The following is a 21786-nucleotide window of genomic DNA, read 5'->3' on the forward strand; positions in this document are numbered from 1 at the left end:
TGACACCCTTATGCAACAGTAATAAAAACACAATTCTTGCAGATCCCTTACATCTTGGCAGGATCAGCTCCTACCTTGTTTAAAACCCATCACTACTCTCCAGTATTGACAGGACAAACTTTATATGCTTTAGTAGGAGACAGTCATCAGGACCCACCACCGAATCCCCCCACAGCAAGAGACTGAATGATTCCAGCACCACCATATGTTTCTCTTAACTGTCAACTGCCAATAATGCCCTTCTTTGTAGCATACATTTAGAAATTAAATAACATACTTCTATAGAACCTTTGTGTCAAAGCAGAAATCAATAGAGAAATTAGAAAATGTTTTTAACTGCATAATGAAATACTACATAATTAAATTTCTGAAATGCAGCTAATATAATGCCTACATGAAAATTTAAAAATGTAAATGTTTGTACTAAAAAGGGTCCAAAAATCAGTGACATAAGGGTCTAAACTAAGAAGCTAGAAAAATTTAGCAACTGCTGTGTACTACAATTTAAAAAAAGAAAGCTAGAAAAAGATGACTAAGTTAAAATGAAGTAAAAATAGTAGCAATTAGAGAAAAAAAAAAATCCAAAACAAGTAACAGCAAAAATTAACAAAGTCTAAAAATGGATCCCTTAAAAATATCAACAAAGTTGATAAAATATTAGAACAATTAGGAAAAAAGAGAAAACAATTACCTATAACAGAGGTAGAAGATGGACCACCCCCTATAAATCTTATAGATATTGAAAGGGAAACAAAAGAGAGGGTAAGAAAATGTTATGAACGATCTAATTCTAATAAAATTGACATCTGAAATGAAATTAACATGTTCTTTGAGGAATACTTACCAAGAATGACACAAAATGAAAAAGAAAAACGGAGCAGTTCTTTATCTAGTAAAGATATTGAATTGATGATCAAAATCCTTCCCACAAAATTCCAGGCCCAAGGATTTTACTAGTGAATTCTATCAACACTAATTTTACATAAACACTTTTAGAAACTAGAGAAGAAACATTTCTTCCAAACTCATTTTATGAGGTTAGCATAACCATGATAAAACATTTAAAAACCCCAATATTCCACAGACATAGATACAAAAATCCTTAATTCAAAAATTTCAGCAAATTAAATCTGGCAATATAGAAAAGCTCCTTAATGTAATTCACCAAATTAACAAAATAAAGGGGAAAAAACCCAAATGACCCTTTCAACAGATGCAGAAAACCCATTTGACAAAATTACACTCATTCAAAACAAAAATCCACAGTAAATTAGGAAGAAAAGAGAACTGCTTGAATCTAAGACAGAGCATCTATGAAAAATATCATACTCAATGATGAAAGATTCAATGCTAACAACAGGAAAATATCAAGGATGTATATTCTCACCATTTAATTTGACTGCTGTATTTTATTTTATTTTATTTTTTTTTGAGACAGAGTTTCGCTCTTGTTACCCAGGCTGGAGTGCAATGGCGCGATCTCAGCTCACCGCAACTTCCGCTTCCTGGGTTCAGGCAATTCTCCTGCCTCAAGCCTCCTGAGTAGCTGGGATTACAGGCACGCACCATCATGCCCAGCTAATTTTTTTTTGTATTTTTAGTAGAGACAGGGTTTCACCATGTTGACCAGGAGGGTCTCGATCTCTTGACCTCGTGATCCACCCGTCTCGGCCTCCCAAAGTGCTGGGATTACAGGCTTGAGCCACCGCGCCCGACCTGCTTTATTTTATTTTAGATGGAGTCTTGCTCTGTTGCTCAGGCTGGAGTGCAGTGGCACAATCTCGGCTCACTGCAACCTCTGCCTCCCAGGTTTAAGTGATTCTCCTGCCTCAGCCTCCCAAGTAGCTGCGAATACAGGTGCCCACGAATACAGCCAGCAAATTTTTGTATTTTTAGTAGAGATGGCGTTTCATCATGTTGGCCAGGCTAGTCTCAAACTCCTGACTTTGTGATCCGCCTGCCACAGCCTCCCAGTGTTGGGATTACAGCTGTGAGCCACCACAGCTGGCCTTTATTTTTGAGATGGAGTTTTACTCTTATTCCCCAGACTGGAGTACAATGGCACAATCTCGGCTCACTGCAACCTCCAACTCCCAGGTTAAGCGATTCTCCTGCCTCAGCATCCCAAATAGCTGAGATTACAGGTGCCCACCACCATACCAGGCTAATTTTTCTATTTTTAATAGAGACAGGGTTTCACCATGTTGGTCAGGCTGGTCTCGAACTCCTGACCTTAGACAATCCACTCACTTCGGCCTCCCAAAGTGCTGGGATTACAGGTGTGAGCCACTGAACCCAGCCTCATTTGATATTATATACTGGAGACCCCAGCCAGTGCAGTAAGGCAATGAAAAAAGGAATCTACAAAAATACCACTAGAGTCAGGCGTGATGGCTCACGCGTGTAATCGCAGCACTTTGGGAGGCTGAGGCGGGTGGATCATGAGGTCAAGAGATCGAGACCAGGCCGGGCGCGGTGGCTCAAGCCTGTAATCCCAGCACTTTGGGAGGCCGAGGCGGGTGGATCACGAGGTCAAGATATCGAGACCATCCTAGTCAACATAGTGAAACCCCGTCTCTACTAAAAATACAAAAAATTAGCTGGGCATGGTGGCGTGTGCCTGTAATCCCAGCTACTCAGGAGGCTGAGGCAGGAGAATTGCCTGAATCCAGGAGGTGGAGGTTGCAGTGAGCCGAGATCGCGCCATTGCACTCCAGCCTGGGCAACAAGAGCGAAACTCCGTCTCAAAAAAAAAAAAAAAAAAAAAAAAAAAAGCCGGGCGCGGTGGCTCAAGCCTGTAATCCCAGCACTTTGGGAGGCCGAGGTGGGTGGATGGGAGGCCAAGGTGGGTGGATCACGAGGTCGAGAGATCAAGACCATCCTGGTCAACACCATCCTGGTCAACACGGTGAAACCCCGTCTCTACTAAAAATACAAAAAACTAGCTGGGCGTGGTGGCGCGTGCCTGTAATCCCAGCTACTTAGGAGGCTGAGGCAGGAGAATTGCCTGAGCCCAGGAGGCGAAGGTTGCGGTGAGCCGAGATCGCGCCATTGCACTCCAGCCTGGGTAACAAGAGCAAAACTCCATCTCAAAAAAAAAAAAAAAAAATTACTACTAGAACTAATAAATGTGGTTGGGCATAGTTGCTCAAGCCTATAATTCCAGCACTCTGGGATGCTGTGGTGGGCAGATCACTTGAGCTTAGGAGTTTAAGACCAGCCAGGGCAACATACTGAAACCCCATCTCTAAAAAATATACAAAAATTTGGCCAGGCACAGTGCCTCATGCCTATAATCCCAGCACTTTGGGAGGCTGAGGCAGGCAGATCACATGAGGTCAGGAGTTCGAGACCAGCCTGGCCGACATGGTGAAACCTGGTCTCTACTGAAATATAGAAATCAGTCGGGCATGGTGGCAGGCACTTGTAATCCCAGCTACTCAGGAGGCTGAGGCAGGAGAATCCCTTGAACCCAGGGGTCAGAAGTTGCACAGATCTTGCCACTGCACTCCAGGCTGGGTGACAGAGAGAGACTCTATCTCAAAAAAGGAAAAAAAAAATTAGCCAGGTGTGGTGGCCTGTGACTGTAGTCCCAGTTGCTTGGGAGGCTGAGGCAGAATTGCTTGAGCCAGGGAGGTCTAGGTTGCAGTCGGCTGTAACCACACCACTGTACTCCAGCCTGTGGACAGAGTGAGACCCTGTCGAAAAACAACAAAAACTAACTAAAAAACTAATAGGCCAGGCACAGTGGTTCACTCTTGTAATCCCAACAATTTGAGAGGCCAAGGTGGGTGGATTACCTGATTTCAGGAGTTTGAGACCAGCCTAATGAACGTGGTAAAACCCCATCTCTACTAAAAATACAGAATTAGCCAGGCGTGGTGGCGCATGCCTATAATCCCAGCTATTTGGGAGGCTGAGGAAGGAGAACTGCTTGAATCCGGGAGGCAGAGGATACAGTGAGCCAAGACTGTGTCATTGTACTGCAGTCTGGGCAACAGGAGCAAAATGCCATCTAAGAAAAAAAAAAAAAAAAAAGCAAAATGGCCGGGTGTGGTGGTTCACACCAGTAGTCACAGCACTTTGGGAGGCCGACGTGGAGATAACAGGGTCAGGAGTTCAAGACCAGCCTGACCAAAAAAAATAAATAAATAAAAAGTTGGCCTGGTACAGTGGCTATGCTTGTAATCCCAGCAGTTTGGGAAGCCAAGGGCAAATCACTTGAGCCCAGGAGTTCATGACCAGCCAAGGCAACATGGCAAAACTCTGTCTCTACAAAAGTACAATTAGCTCGGTATAGTGACATGCACCTGTAGTCCCATCAATCTGGGAGGCTAAGGTAGAAGGATCACTTGAACCCAGGAGGTTGAGGTTGCAGTGAACCATGATAGCTCTACTACACTCCAGCCTGGGTGACAAAGCAAGACGCCATCTCAAAATAAAAATTTAAAAAAGAAGAAGAAAGATGATACAAAGTCATCTTTCTTTGTATACATACAAAAAACACACATAAAAACTAAATGTTAGAATTCAAAGAAAGGGCCAAAAAAAAGTATTTCTATATAGCAGCAAATTAAAAAATTAAATAGGTGAATTTTAATAATTGTATTTAACCCAATATACCTGAAATTATTTCAACATGTAACACATAAAAGCACATTGATAACCTTTTTTTTTTTTTTTTTGAGACAGAGTTTTGCTCTTGTTGCCTAGACTGGAGTGCATGATTTCGTCTCACTGCAACCTCTACCTCCTGGGTTCAAGCGATTCTCCTGCCTCAACCTCCCGAGTTGCTGGTATTACAGGCATGCGCCACCACGTTGGCTAAATTTTTAGTAGAAATGGGGTTTCTCCATGTTGGTCAGGGTGGTCTTGAACTCCCAACCTCAGGTGATCCGCCCACCTTGGCCTCCCAAAGTGCTGGGATTACAGGTGTGAGCCACCGCACCGGGCTTTTTTTATCCTTTGTTTCCTTCTAAATGCACTGTGTATTTTACACTTACAGCACATTTCAATTCAAACTATATTTCAAATGAGCAATGGCCACACATAGCTACCATACTGGGCAAAAAACAGATTTTGAACACGACAATCAAAACCAATCAAAATGAAAATCCCAATCAAATCCACAGGCTTTTTAATAAAATTAATAGTTGATCTCAAAATCTGTAGAAATGTAAAGGATCCAAAATATCCAAAGCAATCTTGAAAGAAAAAAGCCAAGTTGAACGACTTACACCATATGACTTCAAGACTTACTATAAAGCTATATACAGACAGTGGAGATACTGTCTTAAGGACAGACATATAGATCATTAGAACAAAACAGAGTCTAAAAGGAAATTCATACATGTATGGTAAATTTTCAACAAAGGTGCCAATGTAAATTCAGTTAAAAAAAAAGTATTTTCAACAAATGGTTCTGGAACAATTAAATAACTATTCATACAAAACAAAACACAGAACATAGACCATTACTTTATACCACACAAAAATTAACTCAAAAGAGTTCACATATCTAAATGTAATAACTAAAACTATAAAATTTCTATAAGAAAACACAGAAGAAAATTGTGGCCTTGGTTTAGGCAAAGATTTCTTATATGACACTAAAAGCGCAATCCTTAAAAGAAAAAAAAAGAATATAAACTAGACTTCATCAAAATTAAGCTTTTACTCTTCAAAAGACATCATTTAGAAAATGGAAAAGAAGGAAGCAGAAGTAGATGAAGTAAAAAAGAGAAAAAAAAAAGAAAAAGGAAGAGACAGATGATAGGATGGGAGAAAGTATCTGCGAATCATACATCTGAATAAAAGCCTTCATTCAAAGTATACAAAGCTCTCTTAGAACTCAGTAAGACACAAAATGCAATTTTAAAAAACAAAGTATTTGAATAGACATTTCACCACAAAAAATAAATGTACAAATAGCAAATAAGCACAAAGATCATTAATTACATTAATGATTAATGACACTAGCTATTAGGGAATGCAACTTAAAACCACAAGATACTACTTCATACTCACTAGAATGATTATAATCCAGAAGACCTAAAATACTAAGTGTTAACAAGGAAGCAGAGAAACTAATGCTAGTGGGAATATAAAGTAGTAGAACCACCTTGGAAAACAGTACACTTACCACATGACCCAGCAATCCCACTCCTAGATATCTATACAAGAGAAATGAAAACACATGGCCATATTAAGCCCTGGACATGAATGGTCACAGCAGCATACTGCATAGTTGCCAAAAATTAGAAACACCTCAACGTCCACCAACTTATAAATGAATGAGTAAACAAAATGTGGCACGTCCATACAATGAAAAATCATTATTCAACAACAAAAGAGAACACACTACTGACGTATGATACAATATGGATGAACCTCAACCATTATGCTAAGAGAAAGAATCAGGCAACAAAAGATTACATATTGTATGAAATTTCTAGAAAAGGCAAAACTATTGAGACAGAAGATCAGTAGTTGCTTGGGAATGGGGATCAACTACAAATGGACACAAAGGAATTTTTTAGGTGATGAAAAGTTCTAAAACTGAAACTGTGGTAATGACTGCATAGTTGTATACATTTAATAAAACTCAAATAATGGCACTTTTTTTTTTTTTTTTTGAGACAGAGTGTCACTCCGTCACCAGGCGCCAGGCTAGAGTTCAGTGGCACGACCTCGGCTCACTGCAACCTCCGCCTCTCGGGTTCAAGCAATTCTCCTGCCTCAGCCTCCCGAGTTACTGGGACTACAGGCGCGTGCCACCACACCCAGCTAATTTTTTTTGTATTTTTAGTAGAGACGGGGTTTCACTACGTTGGCCAGGATGGTCTCAATCTCTTGACCTCATGTTCCACCCGCCTCAGCCTCCCAAAGTGCTGGAATTACAGGCATGAGCCACTGCGCCCGGCCATAATTGTACATTTTTAAGTGGATAAGTTTAATGGCATGTAAATACTTTAACAGAGTTGTTTCAAAAATGATGTTGACTGATGGACAGATAAATGATGAAGCAAATGGAGCAACAGATTAGCAACTGTATAATCTAGAGAGTATGTATATGAATGCCCACTGTACAACTGTTTAAAGTTATTTATCTTAAATTTTTCATAATAAAAGGGCAGAAAGTTTGCTAAATTTAATTCAATGGCTATCACTCACATAATCAAATGTCGTAATATACAAAAGGTTGACCCTTATATTACTCCATCAAGTAGATCACTTTGGCTTTTTATTATAATCCTCAAAATGACAAATACCACTTCACAGTTTTAACAGATGTCACTAAGGCTAACTGACTATATATACTATAGAGTACAATATAATAATGCCTAGTATAAAGTCATTTCCACATAGGCCTAAAATGCTGATAACTCTACAACATTCTCTGGCTTTCTTGATCTCCCTGACCAAGGCTTCTGAGTATTCCACTGGATGTTCTGCTCCCAGTCAGCCAGCTTCTTTAATATCACTTTTCCACAGGCATCGCTTTTAGGCCTGCCTTCTCACTCCCTAGACTAACTTCAGGCAATCACATTTGTGCCTCCCCCTTAGCATGAACCTAGGCCCCAAAGATAAGAACTCTCATTTTACTGGGAGCTAGGGAAGAAAGTGTATGAGCAACACAGAGAAGTGTGGGCAAGCAGAAAGTTTACTGAATAGCGAAGAGTGCCCTTAAGTTTCTGGGTAGTCCAAAGAAGGCTTTCACAGAGTCAAAGATCGCATCTGAACAAAGACCAAGCACATCCCTTCTTCCCTCTTTCCCCGAGTCCTTCAAATCTGCACCATGACAGGTAAGACACTTTTTTTCCAGCTTCAAATGAGCTTTCTCTCCTCTGTTGTCATTTACCCTACACATTGCTCTGCATTATCCATAGCCCTCAATCCAACATGGCTTTGTTTTGCCATTGCATTTACAATGCCAATACTCTCAGAGGTTTCCAGATCTTTATTTCAGGAAACATGTGCTACATGTATGTCAAAAAAGGCTTTGTTTATGGTCATTTGTATTTTCCAAAGGTCATGAGCAAACATCCTCTATATAGGATGACAGAAGGTATTTGCTCATGATCTTTGGAAAATACTCTCTGACACAGGTCCTCAAAACATGTTCAGTAGTTACCATTTTGTTACACTGACCTAGAAACCTAAAGGATAGACAGCTGCCTGAGAGTCCAGTTCTCCTTTCTGGTATTTAAATGAAGAACACAGTAAATGTGTCACACAATTATATGCATGCTTCACAAGCAGGGCTGAGGAATGGAGGATGGAGACCAGGGGAAATCCAGGCTGTGGGTCAATAATGGTAAGATTTTCTCACAGAGATGTAATGAAGTGAATACGAATGTTTTAGTCACGGTTATAACCAGCAAGCAGTTCCTGACATCGTTAGCAGTATACAAATCTACAATCTCAGCATTTTGTAAGATGTTCTGGAGGCACTTTCTTCCACAGCCTAAGGGTGTTAGACTAGAAAACTGTCAAAATCAAACTGTCAGCTTAGAACGGAGACTACCTTATTAAGATAAAACTTATGAATCTGTGTCCTCTGACCTACTTGCTACAAGGATAAGACTGCAGGGTTTCAGGATCTTAAATAAGGCAACTCCAATAGCAATTTGCTTGTGGACTTAGACTAAAAATTCTGCGACTTGCTGTTTCAACTTTGTTCAGTGTAAGCAGAATTGTGATATTTTTCAAATCACAAATCCCAAGTCCACCTGAAGTTTGTTAGTAAATAACAGCCACAAATTTATTTTCTGATTTCTACCAAATCCCTTCCCCACAACCACATTCAAGTAAGTCTCTATCAGAAGTTTAAACTGGCCATTGCAACAAACATTTGACTCCCCTGACCACAAAGAACTTAAAATACCAGAGAGAGATAAATCATGCTACTGAAGGAAATGGTAAGCACATATGACATTCAGGACCCTTTCTAGTACACAACCAACATCTATCTTCAGAAAAAAACATTTTGAGAGTTCCAGGAAATTTAACAGTTATTATTTGACATCCTAGGGCACATGGATAGTACATGTCTATTATTCTAAATAGTGTCATAGAACATACTAATTTTATATATGGATCAAGGCACATGCTAAGTAGCCCCTGCTCCTGACAACAGTTCCCCAAGGATATCCATGAACATGATGAATTGCTTCTTTATCTTTTTAGTCCCCTCTAGCTGGTTCAAGCTCTCCAGCCCTCAGGGCAAATTAACAACATAGCTTGCAAATAGATTTTTTACCCCAGAAAAAAGAAATCCAGCAGCCCACCAAAACTGTCACCAGCCCTTCCCACACTTACCAGTGCCATAGGGAGGATGCAGCTGATGGCAGTGAGCATCAACGGCCTGAAAAAATACAGGTGGTAGTTTCAATTTTTATTTAGAATTCTTACTTGCCAACTGCCTGAAATCTTTTAAGGCTACATGAATGGGTCTTCATGCCTCAGCCTGCTATTTCGTGGTTCAATCACTTTTGTTAACAGACAATAGTGGTCACTCACTAAAAAGCAGAAATGAAGAAAAGGAGTAAACTGTGGGCCAGCTTCTGGGCCTGGGCTAGAAAGGGACATGGTATCAGAAAATCAGCCTAAAGAGACCAAGATGGATGGATTTGGGTCCGGGGACAAGGGATGATATGGAGGGAGGCAAGAAGTACTAAAGGGACAAGAGGAAGAAAGAAGGTTAAAGCACAAAGACAAAGGAATAAATAAACACCAGCCTACAATGGGGCAAAATGAGCACAAGCATTGGTGATGGTAATGGTGTCTCATAGGGCTTCTGACCCTAAACAAGGCTTACCCCTGAAGCCTAATTTAAGTGGTAGGATTTCATTTCTCCCATACTTCACACCTAAATATTCTCAGCCTCTAAAAGGCCTGCTCTCTGGCAACTGATCATAACTTTGCCCCTTCTACTTTTTTTTACAGGGACAAGGAGGGAGGGCTGACTTGTAACTGAGGCACCCAAATGTTACATATCTTTTTAAATCTTATTAATAAACACAAATTTGAAGACTTCTCACTAGCCTAACCTTGATTCAGTCCTAACGGCTATAGACTTCAATCATTAAAATCAATACCAAAAATACCAAAGAGCTCACTCAATATAAGGTTATTTATGCAAAAATGTAATAATGTAAAAATATTAATCATTCCTTGACCATGAGGGCACATTTTTTTTTAATTATAAAAAAATTCAAACATCTACCAAAGTGAAGAGTATAATGAAATCCATTAACCAGCTGGTCACCAGACCCACTGTGTCTCCATTCCAGCCCTCCCCAATTCCCTCCAGATTATCGTGAAGTAAATCCCAGCCAGCATATCTTTTAGGATTTATTTAATGTAAACCTGAGAAGTAATTAATACAAAGGGCTGGTTATTGTCCCCCCTTTTTTTTTGAGATAGAGTTTCACTCTTGTTCCCCAAGCTGGAGTACAATGGTGCGATCTCAGCTCGCCACAACCTCCACCTCCCAGGTTCAAGCCATTCTCCTGCGTCAGCCTCCCAAGTAGCTGGGATTACAGGCGTGCGCCACCACACTTGGCTATTTTTTTTAATTTTTAGTAGAGATGGAGTTTCTCCGTGTTGGTCAGGCTGGTCTTGAACTCCCAACCTCAGGTGATCTACCAGCCTTGGCCTCCCAAAGTGCTGGGATTACAGGCATGAGCCATCGTGCCTGGCCAGTTATTGCCCCTTCTAGACTTCTAACAGATTTCCAGCGGAATGCCACATAGGCAGATTACGTCCAGCAACCACAACCAAAAGGAATGCAGATGGGAGCTGATATCAAATGAATTGCACAGTAGGACTAAAAGCTGAGTCTCCATTCCTGTACCACAGCCCATCCTGTCCAAAAATTATTTCAAACAATGCTCTATGGTAGTACCACCTTCTTTAAAGGGTTGGCGCTTCAGAGACCAGCACACCTTAATGAAAAAGCCACAGATTCCAAAAGCATGTTTTAATGACAGAGCTACTATCTCACTGACTGCTATCCTTTGATACCCGTTTATGCTCAAAACATATAACCCTATTTTAAAAACCTTTCTGTTTATGTAAAACTCCATAAACCGGAACAGAATGAAAGCTCATTGAGGGCAGAAATTTTTTGCCTGACTCCCTGTCTGCCAAACCCAAGAACCTGGAACAATACCTGTGCTAGCATTAGGTCCCATACACCAATACAACTCTCTGCCTGTTTCCTGTGGTCCAGCCTTGTCACCACACACCCATATCCACTGCAAGAGTGTATGAAGGTGCCAAGGCCTTCTAAGCCCTCAGGGATGCACAGGGATGCAAGTGAGGCCAGACACAGCTTCTCTGAGACAGGTTAAAAAAAGACGGAGGGCTCAGCAGTCTCTCAAGGGTTGCAAGAAGAGTGGTGATGCTGTCAGTAGGCTGGAGGAGGCTAAAATCAAGTATATGAGTTAGGGAGAGAGAACAATAAGGCTAGAGCCTGGAGAATCCACTTTAAATTTTTCAACAGAGCGAAATAAAGAGGTGCTTCAGTGGATGTATCGGAAAAATAAAAAGTGGAAGGAGGGGGCAGATATTAAAGACAGAGAGATCTTTAAGTTATTTGAAAAAGAAGAGGCTGGATGGGCGTAGTGGTTCACACCTGTAATCCTAGCACTTTGGGAGACCAACTTGGGCAGATCACCTGAGGTCAGGATTTAAGACCAGCCTGGCCAATATGGTAAAACCTCATCTCTACTAAAAATACAAAAATCAGCTGGGCATGGTGGCACATGCCTGTAGTCCTAGCTACTTGGGAGGCTGAGGCAGAAGAACCACTTGAACCTGGGAGGTGGAAGTTGTAGTGAGCCTAGATCACGCCACTACACTCCAGCCTGGGTGACAATGAGACTCTGCCTTTAGGGAAAAAAAAAAAACTTAGCGGGGCATGGTGATGGCCACCTGTAATCCGACTACTCAGGAACCTGAGGCAGGAGAATCATCTGAACCCGGGAGGTGGAGGTTGCCCCCCCACCCTGGGCAACAGAGATTCTGTCTCCAAAAAAAAGAAAAGAAAAAAGAAAAAGAAGAGGTCAAACTATCTTTTTCCCCCATCTCTCCCAGGATCTACCTGGAAGTTAAAAGGACATTAGAAATTCAGGAAGTACTTGTTTACTCGGAAATAATTCTTAACCTATCGGAATGGCCAACAAACAAAGAAAATCAGTTGAGGCTGGGCTGGGCGCAGTGGCTCACGCCAGTAATCTCAGCACTTTGGGACACTGAGGTGGACGGATCTCCTGAGGTCAGGAATTCAAGATCAGCCTGGCCAACACGGTGAAATCCCGCCTCTACTAAAAATACAAAAATTACCTGGGCATGGTGACAGGCACATATAATCCCAGTTATCTGTAAGGAGGATGAAGCAGAATTCTTGAATTCAGGAGGCAGAGGTTGCAGTGAGGCAAGATCACGCAACTCCACTCCAGCCTTGGTGATGGAGTGAGACTCCGTCTCAAAAACAAAAAAAATTAGCTGGGTGTGGTTGCACATGCCTGTAATCCCAGCTACCTGGGAGGCTGAGGCAGGAGAATCACTTGAACTCGGCAGGTGGAGGTTGCAGTGAACTGAGATCATGCCGCTGCATTCCAACCTTGGCGACAGAGTGAGAGTTCATCTCCAAAAAAAAGGAAAAGAAAAATCAATGGTTCATAAAACATAAAAGGCATTTTAATGAAAAGGAACAACACTACCACCTCATTCCTTTTATTCCTTTTTGCCACCACCAGGTCTTCCTATCTAGGAGAAATCTCTTCCAGTCATTTCTCTAATGTTCTTCTGGTTGTCACCAACATCACTGAGTATACCTCTAACTCTCTAGAATATGTAACTTACTTAAATTGCTCCCTATCTCCCCTTTTCAACTTTTTGATATATAAACCAATTTTTTGATACATAAATCACTATTTTTAGTTCCTCTATCAGTTACCTTTGTAGCTTTAGGACACTATTCATATCCAGAATTGCATTTTCTTCACTGTGGTTCCAATGTCACTAATCCTTGGGCCAAAGGAGAATGTTCATATATCAAGCACAAATATATTTTTTGCTTGCCACCAATGACTCATACTTTATTTATATATATATATATATATGTGTATGTATATGTGGCCAGGCGTGGTTGCTCACACCTGTAATCCCAGCACTTTGGAAGGCCAAGGTGGATGGATCACCTGAGTTCAGGAGTTCAAGATCAACCTGGCCAACATGGTGAAACCCCACCTCTACCAAAAAATACAAAAATAAATTTTTGAGACAGAGTCTGGCTCTGTTGTCCAGGCTGGAGTACAGTGGCACAATCTCAGCTCAATGCAACTTCTGCCTCCCAGGTTCAAGTGATTCTCCTGCCTCAGAGTCCCAAGTATTCTGGGATTACAGGTGCCCACTAGCATGCCCGGCTAATTTTTATATTTTTTAGTAGAGACGAGGTTTCACCATGTTGGCCAGGATGATCTCTACTGACCTCAGGTCATCTGCCTGCCTCGGCCTCCCAAAGTGCTGGGATTACAGACATGAGTCACTGTTTTTTGACGCAATGAAAATGTTCTGGCCCAGGCGCGGTGGCTCACGCCTGTAATCCAAGCACTTTGGAGGTCAAGGCGGGAGGATCACCTGAGGTCGGGAGTTCAAGACCAGCCTGACCAACATGGTAAAACCCTGTCTTTATTAAAAAAAAAAAGAAAAGAAAATGTTCTGGAACAAGATGAAGATGATAGGTGCATAACACTGTGAAAGTACTAAATGCCACTGAATTGTATACTTTAAATGGTTACTTTTAGGTTATCTGATTATTACTTCAAAATTTTTAAAGGGAAGAGGAGTCAGGAAAATGAATTCTAAGCTCTATGTACATAAACAGAACCTGTCACTTTAGGGTGACTGATGAGACAGTTATTATTCCAGACTCAAGGACCTCCAGATGATAAACGAGATCAGCCAAATCTCACATTCTAAGGGTCCTATTTATCTCCTGTTTATCTCACTTCTTAAAAATAAGAGTGTTGCCGGGCGCGGTGGCTCAAGCCTGTAATCCCAGCACTTTGGGAGGCCGAGGCGGGTGGATCACGAGGTCGAGAGATCGAGACCATCCTGGTCAACATGGTGAAACCCCGTCTCTACTAAAAGTGCAAAAAATTAGCTGGGCATGGTGGCACGTGCCTGTAATCCCAGCTACTCAGGAGGCTGAGGCAGGAGAATTGCCTGAGCCCAGGAGGCGGAGGTTGCGGTGAGCCGAGATCGCGCCATTGCACTCCAGCCTGGGTAACAAGGGCGAAACTCAGTCTCAAAAAAAAAAAAAAAAAAAAAAAAGAGTGTTGGCCACGTGCAGTAGCTCACGCTTGTTAATCCCAGAACTTTGGGAAGCCAAAGCGGGCAGGTTAACTGAGGTCAGGAGTTCAAGACTAGCCTGCCAACTTGGTGAAACCCCGTCTTTATTAAAAATACAAAAATTAGCCAGGTGTGGTGGCGGGCACCTGTAATCCCAGTTACTCAGGAGGCTGAGGCAGAACTGCCTGAACCTGAGAAGTGGAGGTTACAGTGAGCTGAGATCATGCCACTTCACTCCAGCCTGGGTGACAGAGCAAGACTCTGTCTCAATAAATAAATAAAAATAAGAGTTTCGGGTCAGGCGCGGTGGCTCAAGCCTGTAATCCCAGCACTTCGGGAGGCCGAGGCGGGTGGATCACGAGGTCAAGAGATCGAGACCATCCTGGTCAACATGGTGAAACCCCGTCTCTACTAAAAATACAAAACATTAGCTGGGCATGGTGGCACATGCCTGTAATCCCAGCTACTCAGGAGACTGAGGCAGGAGAATTGCCTGAACCCAGGAGGCGGAGGTTGCGGTGAGCCAAGATCGCGCCATTGCACTCCAGCCTGGGTAACAAGAGCGAAACTCCGTCTCAAAAAAAAAAAAAAATTAGCTGGGCATGGTGGTGTGTGCCTGTAGTCCCAGCTACTCAGGAGGCTGAGGCAGGAGAATTGCCTGAACCCAGGAGACAGAGGTTGCAGTGAGCCGAGATTACGCCATTGCACTCCAGCCTGGGTAACAAGAGAGAAACTCCGTCTCAAAAAAAAAAAAAAAAAAAAAAGAGTTTCTTTTGCTTTTTTTTTTTTTTTGTGGGTTTTTTTTTTTTTTGGTCTAAAGACCCAGTGGGGACAAGGATGACTAATCAATATACAGCTCTTTTATTAATCCCCCCATTTGCAACACACTTATCTCTTCAAGTATTCATCCATCAAATCAGAGCCTATGGCCTTTTCAAAATTTGGACAAACTGGCTCACAACTGCAGTATGTCCCCACACAACACCCCACTCCAACCCATTCTGTTTGTTAATATGAGTTTACAACATGCATGTGCCTTTACTTTCATTTGCATAGTATTTAAAAATGGAAGGGCACTCCCAAATTTACTTTATCCCCTTTAATAATCTCTCTCCTCTTACTCTTTCTGGTCTTCTAGACAACTGTTGATTTATTTTCCTTCATGATAGATTAGTTTGCATTTTCTAGAATTTTATATGACTGACATAAAGTTTTTATGTTTCTCTCCTTTGGGTTTCTTCATATGGCTTTTTTTTTTTTTTTTTGAGGTTTATCAACAATGCTTATATAAGTTGCTCATTCTTTTACACTGCTGAGAAGTATGCAGTTCTATGGGTATGCCACTGTTTGTTTATTCATCTGTTTACCAATATGCAGGTTGTTTCCAGTTTTTGGCTACTGCAAATAAAATCGCCACAGACATCTGAATACCAAAATAAACAGAAGTAGAGGTAGGGCAAAGGTATATGAGTGCAGCCAATCATCTTGAAGTAGAAATCAATGTTAACAAATTTGCAAAAGAAGATCTGGTGTGTTCTACTACAGTATCATAAAATTCAAAACTTTTAAAGTACATTATATTTATGATTACAGATACCATTAGTCATCTTTACAGCTACTCATCATCAAAGAGGACATAGAACCCATTTTATCTTTTTTTACTAAAGAATATTCATTTCTTTGTAATTATTGCTAAGTAAACTTCTCTATTAAACAAGATTATAAATACAATAGGACTTTGTACAGTGGAAACACTAAAAAACTGGTTTACATACACATGAAAATAAGAAGGTTCACGTGTTCTGACAGAAAAGAAAAGGAAAAAATCTATTTTAGAAAAACATTTAAAAAATAAGTTAGAATGGAATTTGTCCAGTAGTTTCCAAGTCACCTGAAGCCTCTTATGAGAAGATTAGGGAGGAATGAGGACAGGAGTCTTGCCAAAACCACCCCTAGGCTCAAACTGTGAGTTACTCTGTTTCTTCCTCTTAGCTTTGCCCAGGTCCAAGGCAGAAGGCGGTGGGGGAGGGGGCTTTCAAGTATAAAATCTCACAGAGGACCAGTGCTGATGGTGGGGCCAGAGCAAAGAGGATAGCCCTCACCCCAGGGACTAGAGCGTCTCCCCTTAGTTTCTAGAATCTACTTTAATCTTGAAAATCAATGAAATATGAGGTTACATTTAGATATCAAAAAGACAATGGGTAGTTTGGGAATCTTCTGTTTAATTTAAAAAAATTAAAAAAAAGACGATGGGAAGCCTATCCAACTTTTTTTTTTTTGAGACGGAGTTTCGCTCTTGTTACCCAGGCTGGAGTGCAATGGCGCGATCTCGGCTCACCACAACCTCCGCCTCCTGGGTTCAGGCAATTCTCCTGCCTCAGCCTCCTGAGTAGCTGGGATTACAAGAACGTGCCACCATGCCCAGCTAATGTTTTGTATTTTTAGTAGAGACGGGGTTTCACCATGTTGACCAAGATGGTCTCGATCTCTTGACCTCGTGATCCACCGGCCTCGGCCTCCCAAAGTGCTGGGATTACAGGCTTGAGCCACCACGCCCGGCCCTATCCAACTTTTAAGTATAGATGAGCAATTTATGTCCTACTACTACTGTTACAAAACCAGTACATTCCAAATGATGGACACATTCTTTCAGCAGTCAAAAGACAGCAAGCACTCCTTCTTCCTCACTTGAATAACCCAAATAATTTACAATTTTTCTGCACTTCTGTAACAATCTAACGTCTAGCCCCTCGAGATTCCGTTTCATTACATTTTTGTTTTGTTTTGTTTTAAGACAGGGTCTCACTCTGTCACCCAGACTGGAGTGCAGTGGTGCAATCTCAGCTCACCGCAACCTCAGCCCGATGTTTCACCATGTTCACCAGGGTGGTCTTGGTCTTGAACTCCTGAATAAAATGATCCACCCATCTTGGCCTCCCAAAGTGCTGGGATTACAGGCGTGAGCCCAGCCCATTACTTTTTTTTTTTTTTGAGATAGAGTCTCTCTGTCACCCAAGATGGAGTGCAGTGGTATAATCTCAGTTCACTGCAACCTCTGCCTCCCAGGTTCAAGCGACTATCCTACCTCAGCCTCCCAAATAGCTGGGATTACAGGCGCCTGCCATGATTCCCCACTAATTTTTATATTTATGTAGAGAGAAGGTTTCACCATGGTGGCCAGGTTGGTCTCAAACTCCTGACCTCAAGTGATACACCCACCTCGGCCTCTCAAAGTGCTGGGATAACAGGCGTGAGCCACTGTGCCCTGCCTGTTTCATTACAATTGTATGAAGTTCAGGTTTCTATATGGCAATTGCTAAAACTAATTCTGATATATACCATAAGCTGGGAATCATATATCTATTACGTTTATACCATTTTTATTTAGAGGTCAGCTGTCTTCATGAAAATGTCCTTTGAAGAGAATGTCTTCTGTTTATAAATTGGATCACACAGAAGTAGAGGTCTGGAGTTAAATTCTCAACTGTGCATCTACTGGCCTGGGCTTAAACACATCAACAAGCAACAATTACTGAGAACATAACCAGGCATTTCTGGTAGATGCTGTTATGTAAAGAAAAAATATGAGCCTCTATCATAAAGAGTTTACATCCTAGCTTATAATTAATTGGCAAACATTTTAAGTACACACCAAGAAACAAGCACAGTAGTACAGAGGCAAGGGTGACAGACTCTGTCTGGGGATCAGGGAGGGATTCATGGAAACAATGGATAGGGTAAATCCTCTATTTCCAGGTTGGTGGATGGTGGTATCAACAATTAAGACAGAAAATCCTGGCCGGGCGCGGTGGCTCACGCCTGTAATCCCAGCACTTTGGGAGGCCGAGGCAGGTGGATCACGAGGTCAAGAGATTGAGACCATCCTGGTCAACGTGGTGAAACCCTGTCTCTACTAAAAATACAAAAAATTAGCTGGGCGTGGTGGCGCGTGCCTGTAATCCCAGCTACTCAGGAGGCTGAGGCAGGAGAATTGCCTGAACCCAGGAGGCAGAGGTTGCGGTGAGCCGAGATCGCGCCATTGCACTCCACTGGGTAACAAGAGCGAAACTCCGTCTCAAAAAAAAAAAAAAAAAGACAGAAAATCCACGAAACCAAGCTTGATGGCATTAGAAAGGTTTCTTGTCAAAGGAGGCAAGGTTATCTGCAGACTTTGGGAAAGGATAATGACAGAATTAAAGGGACTGTTATTGGCCTAAAATAAGGAATAAAAGAAATGAGAGCAGGTAGAACTGACCAGGAAAAGAAACTGCTAGTCAGAGAGAAACTTTTCCAGATAGAGGCCACACTTTCTTCACAATTATAAGAACAGCTCTGTTTTCCTGTTAAAATCTCCAAACAAACCCCTTACTCATCCTGCCTGTATTTTTCTCCATTTGTGGGAGATAATGTGGTCATCACCTCAAAATCATTGATATTTTTGTTTTTGTTTTTTTGAGACGAAGTCTCACTTTGTTGCAACCTCCACCTCCCAGGTTCAAGTAATTCTCGTCCCTCAGTCTCCAGAGTAGCTGGAACTACAGGCATGCACCACCAGCTAATTTTTGTATTTATTTATTTATTTATTTATTTATTTTAAGACGGAGTTTCGCTCTTGTTACCCAGGCTGGAGTGCAATGGCGCGATCTCGGCTCAACGCAACCTCCGCCTCCTGGGCTCAGGCAATTCTCCTGCCTCAGCCTCCTGAGTAGCTGGGATTACAGGCACAAGCCACCATGCCCAGCTAATTTTTTGTATTTTTAGTAGAGACGGGGTTTCACCATGTTGACCAGGATGGTCTCGATCTCTTGACCTCGTGATCCACCCGCCTTGGCCTCCCAAAGTGCTGGGATTACAGGCTTGAGCCACCGCGCCCGGCCTGTATTTTTTTTTTAAAAGGTGGGGTTTCACCATGATGGTCAGGCTGGTCTTGAACTCCTGACCTGAGGTGCTCCACCCACCTCGGCCTCCCAAAATGCTAAGATTACGGGCGTGAGCCACCGCGCCCAGCCATAATTTTTGTATTTTTAGTAGAGACAGGGTTTTACCATGTTGGCTAAGCTGGTCTTGAACTCCTGACCTCAGTGATCCACCTGCCTCTGCCTCCAAAAGTGCTGAGAATACAGGTGTGAGCCACCGAGCCCAGTCAAAATCATTCATGTTTATAAGATTTGTGATACAAAAAGCACTTCATGTTCTGACAGCTCATGTCAGTTTAAGAAATAAAGTCAGAGGGCAGATACATTTCAGGAGGGGCAAAATGCTCCGCATTCTGCGCCTTTTTCAAATCTGTCCTATAATTCTTTCCTCTTTGCGTCTTTGCCCCACTTCTTTTTTTTTTTTTTTTGAGATGGAATTTCGCTCTTGTTACCCAGGCTGGAGTGCAATGGCGTGATCTTGGCTCACCGCAACCTCTGCCTCCTGGGTTCAGGCAATTCTCCTGCCTCAGCCTCCTGAGTAGCTGGGATTACAGGCATGCACCACCATGCCCAGCTAATTTTTTTCTATTTTTAGTAGAGCCGGGGTTTCACCATGTTGACCAGGATGGTCTCGATCTCTTGACCTTGTGATCTACCCACCTCGGCCTCCCAAAGTGCTGGGATTACAGGCTTGAGCCACTGTACTCGGCCTTTGCCCCACTTCTACCATGACCAAGAAAATTGGTATGAACATTCATGTGCCAGGCACTTTACCTGATTATTATCACATTTAATGTTGTGAAGGAGTTATCATTATTTTATAGATGAGGAAACTCAAGCATAGAGATGCTGAGGGACTTATCTGAGGTCACAGTATATTAAATGGAAGACATGGGAACCCATCTGACCACTAGCCCAGACTCTGGTCAAGGCCCAACAAACACAAAAGCCATATCCATAAAGACACAATATAAGCAGTCCCCCATCAACTATAATATATAGGTACTCACTTAAATGCCCAAAGGAGAAAGCTCAAGCAAATTATGGTTCAAAAACAAGATGGCATGCTACACAGCCATCATGAGGACAAAGCAAAAATGGAAAAATGTTTGAAATATACATGAAAAAAGCAGAACACATAAAATACATGTATATAGTGATTATTAAAATGCAAAGTCGAGCTGGGCGCGGTGGCTCAAGCCTGTAATCCCAGCACTTTGGGAGGCCGAGGCGGGTGGATCACGAGGTCAAGAGATCGAGACCATCCTGTTCAAAATGGTGAAACCCCGTCTCTACTAAAAATACAAAAAAAAAAATTTAGCTGGGCATGGTGGCACATGCCTGTGATCCCAGCTACTCAGGAGGCTGAGGCAGGAGAACTGCATGAACCCAGGAGGCGGAGGTTGCAGTGAGCCGAGATTGCGCCATTGCACTCCAGCCTGGGTAACAAGAGCAAAACTCTGTCTCCAAAAAAAAAAAAAGCAATGTCTACCAGGGCAGAGATTTTTGTCTGCTTTGTTCAGCTATTTTTCCTATTATGTGCCTGCTGCAGCAACGTAATAGGAAGCCTAGTAGGTTCTCAATAAATATCCAATACTGGTTGAATAAACTGCTGAAGAGTAATGCTATGTATGCACATGGAAAAGATCTGAAGGATGATTAGCAGGGAAGAAAATTTACTTGAGGTTAATGAAAACATGAATGATAGCCGGGCGCGGTGGCTCAAGCCTGTAATCCCAGCACTTTGGGAGGCCGAGGTGGGTGGATCATGAGGTCGAGAGATCGAGACCATCCTGGTCAACGTGGTGAAACCCCGTCTCTACTAAAAATACAAAAAATTAGCTGGGCATGGTGGCGCGTGCCTGTAATCCCAGCTACTCAGGAGGCTGAGGCAGGAGAATTGCCTGAACCCAGGAGGCGGAGGTTGCGGTGAGCCAAGATCCTGCCATTGCACTCCAGCCTGGGTAACAAGAGCGACACTCTGTCTCAAAAAAAAAAAAAAAAAAAAAAAAGAATGATATTATTTTCTTAAATGCTGCAGCAACATCTTGACAAAAAAAATTTTACTATAAATTCAAGATTAGAACATAAATGTTAAAAACAAAAAAACCACACAAATATCAGATCACCCCTTGATTACACATGACTTCCATGGTTCCTGAAGTAGAAAGAAAGCACAACAAAAAGACTAGAATGAAAGCTAGCCTTAACTATGATGAAGAGTTTCTTTTTTGGAAGGTGATGAGCATGTTTTATGTGGTATCAGGTACACAGTGATGACAATAACCTTTCTAAGCTGGCAAGACAAGAACAACTTTGCGCTATGTGTATTTAGGCCCCTTTCAATGTCATACTGGACATTTCTCATCTCTTTTTAAAACTGAATTTACACATCAGTAAAATACGCATCAGAATTCCAGACTAAAACACTGTGAAATATGTTAACAAACCTATTAACAGCCAGCTATTTGAAATACAGAAATTTAACCTAGGTTCTACTTAGATA

General features: G+C 42.0%; 1 protein-coding gene across 4 annotated transcripts in view; it reads right to left on the bottom strand.

The window, feature by feature from the left end:
- The window catches only part of ARIH2 (ariadne RBR E3 ubiquitin protein ligase 2), a 75320-nt gene that overhangs the window by 36534 nt on the left and 17000 nt on the right, over window positions 1–21786 (bottom strand). The window contains exon 4 of one of the 4 annotated variants that reach the window (XM_039477707.2): window positions 9322–9367. The exons of the other annotated variants lie outside the window; for them this stretch is intronic. Coding sequence (XP_039333641.1) covers window positions 9322–9360 — 39 coding nt within the window. The 5' untranslated portion in view covers window positions 9361–9367. The remainder of the gene's footprint in view (window positions 1–9321; window positions 9368–21786) is intronic. 4 annotated transcript variants of the gene reach the window in all.

Source organism: Saimiri boliviensis, chromosome 8, assembly GCF_048565385.1.
Source record: "Saimiri boliviensis isolate mSaiBol1 chromosome 8, mSaiBol1.pri, whole genome shotgun sequence".
Lineage (NCBI taxonomy): Eukaryota > Metazoa > Chordata > Mammalia > Primates > Cebidae > Saimiri > Saimiri boliviensis.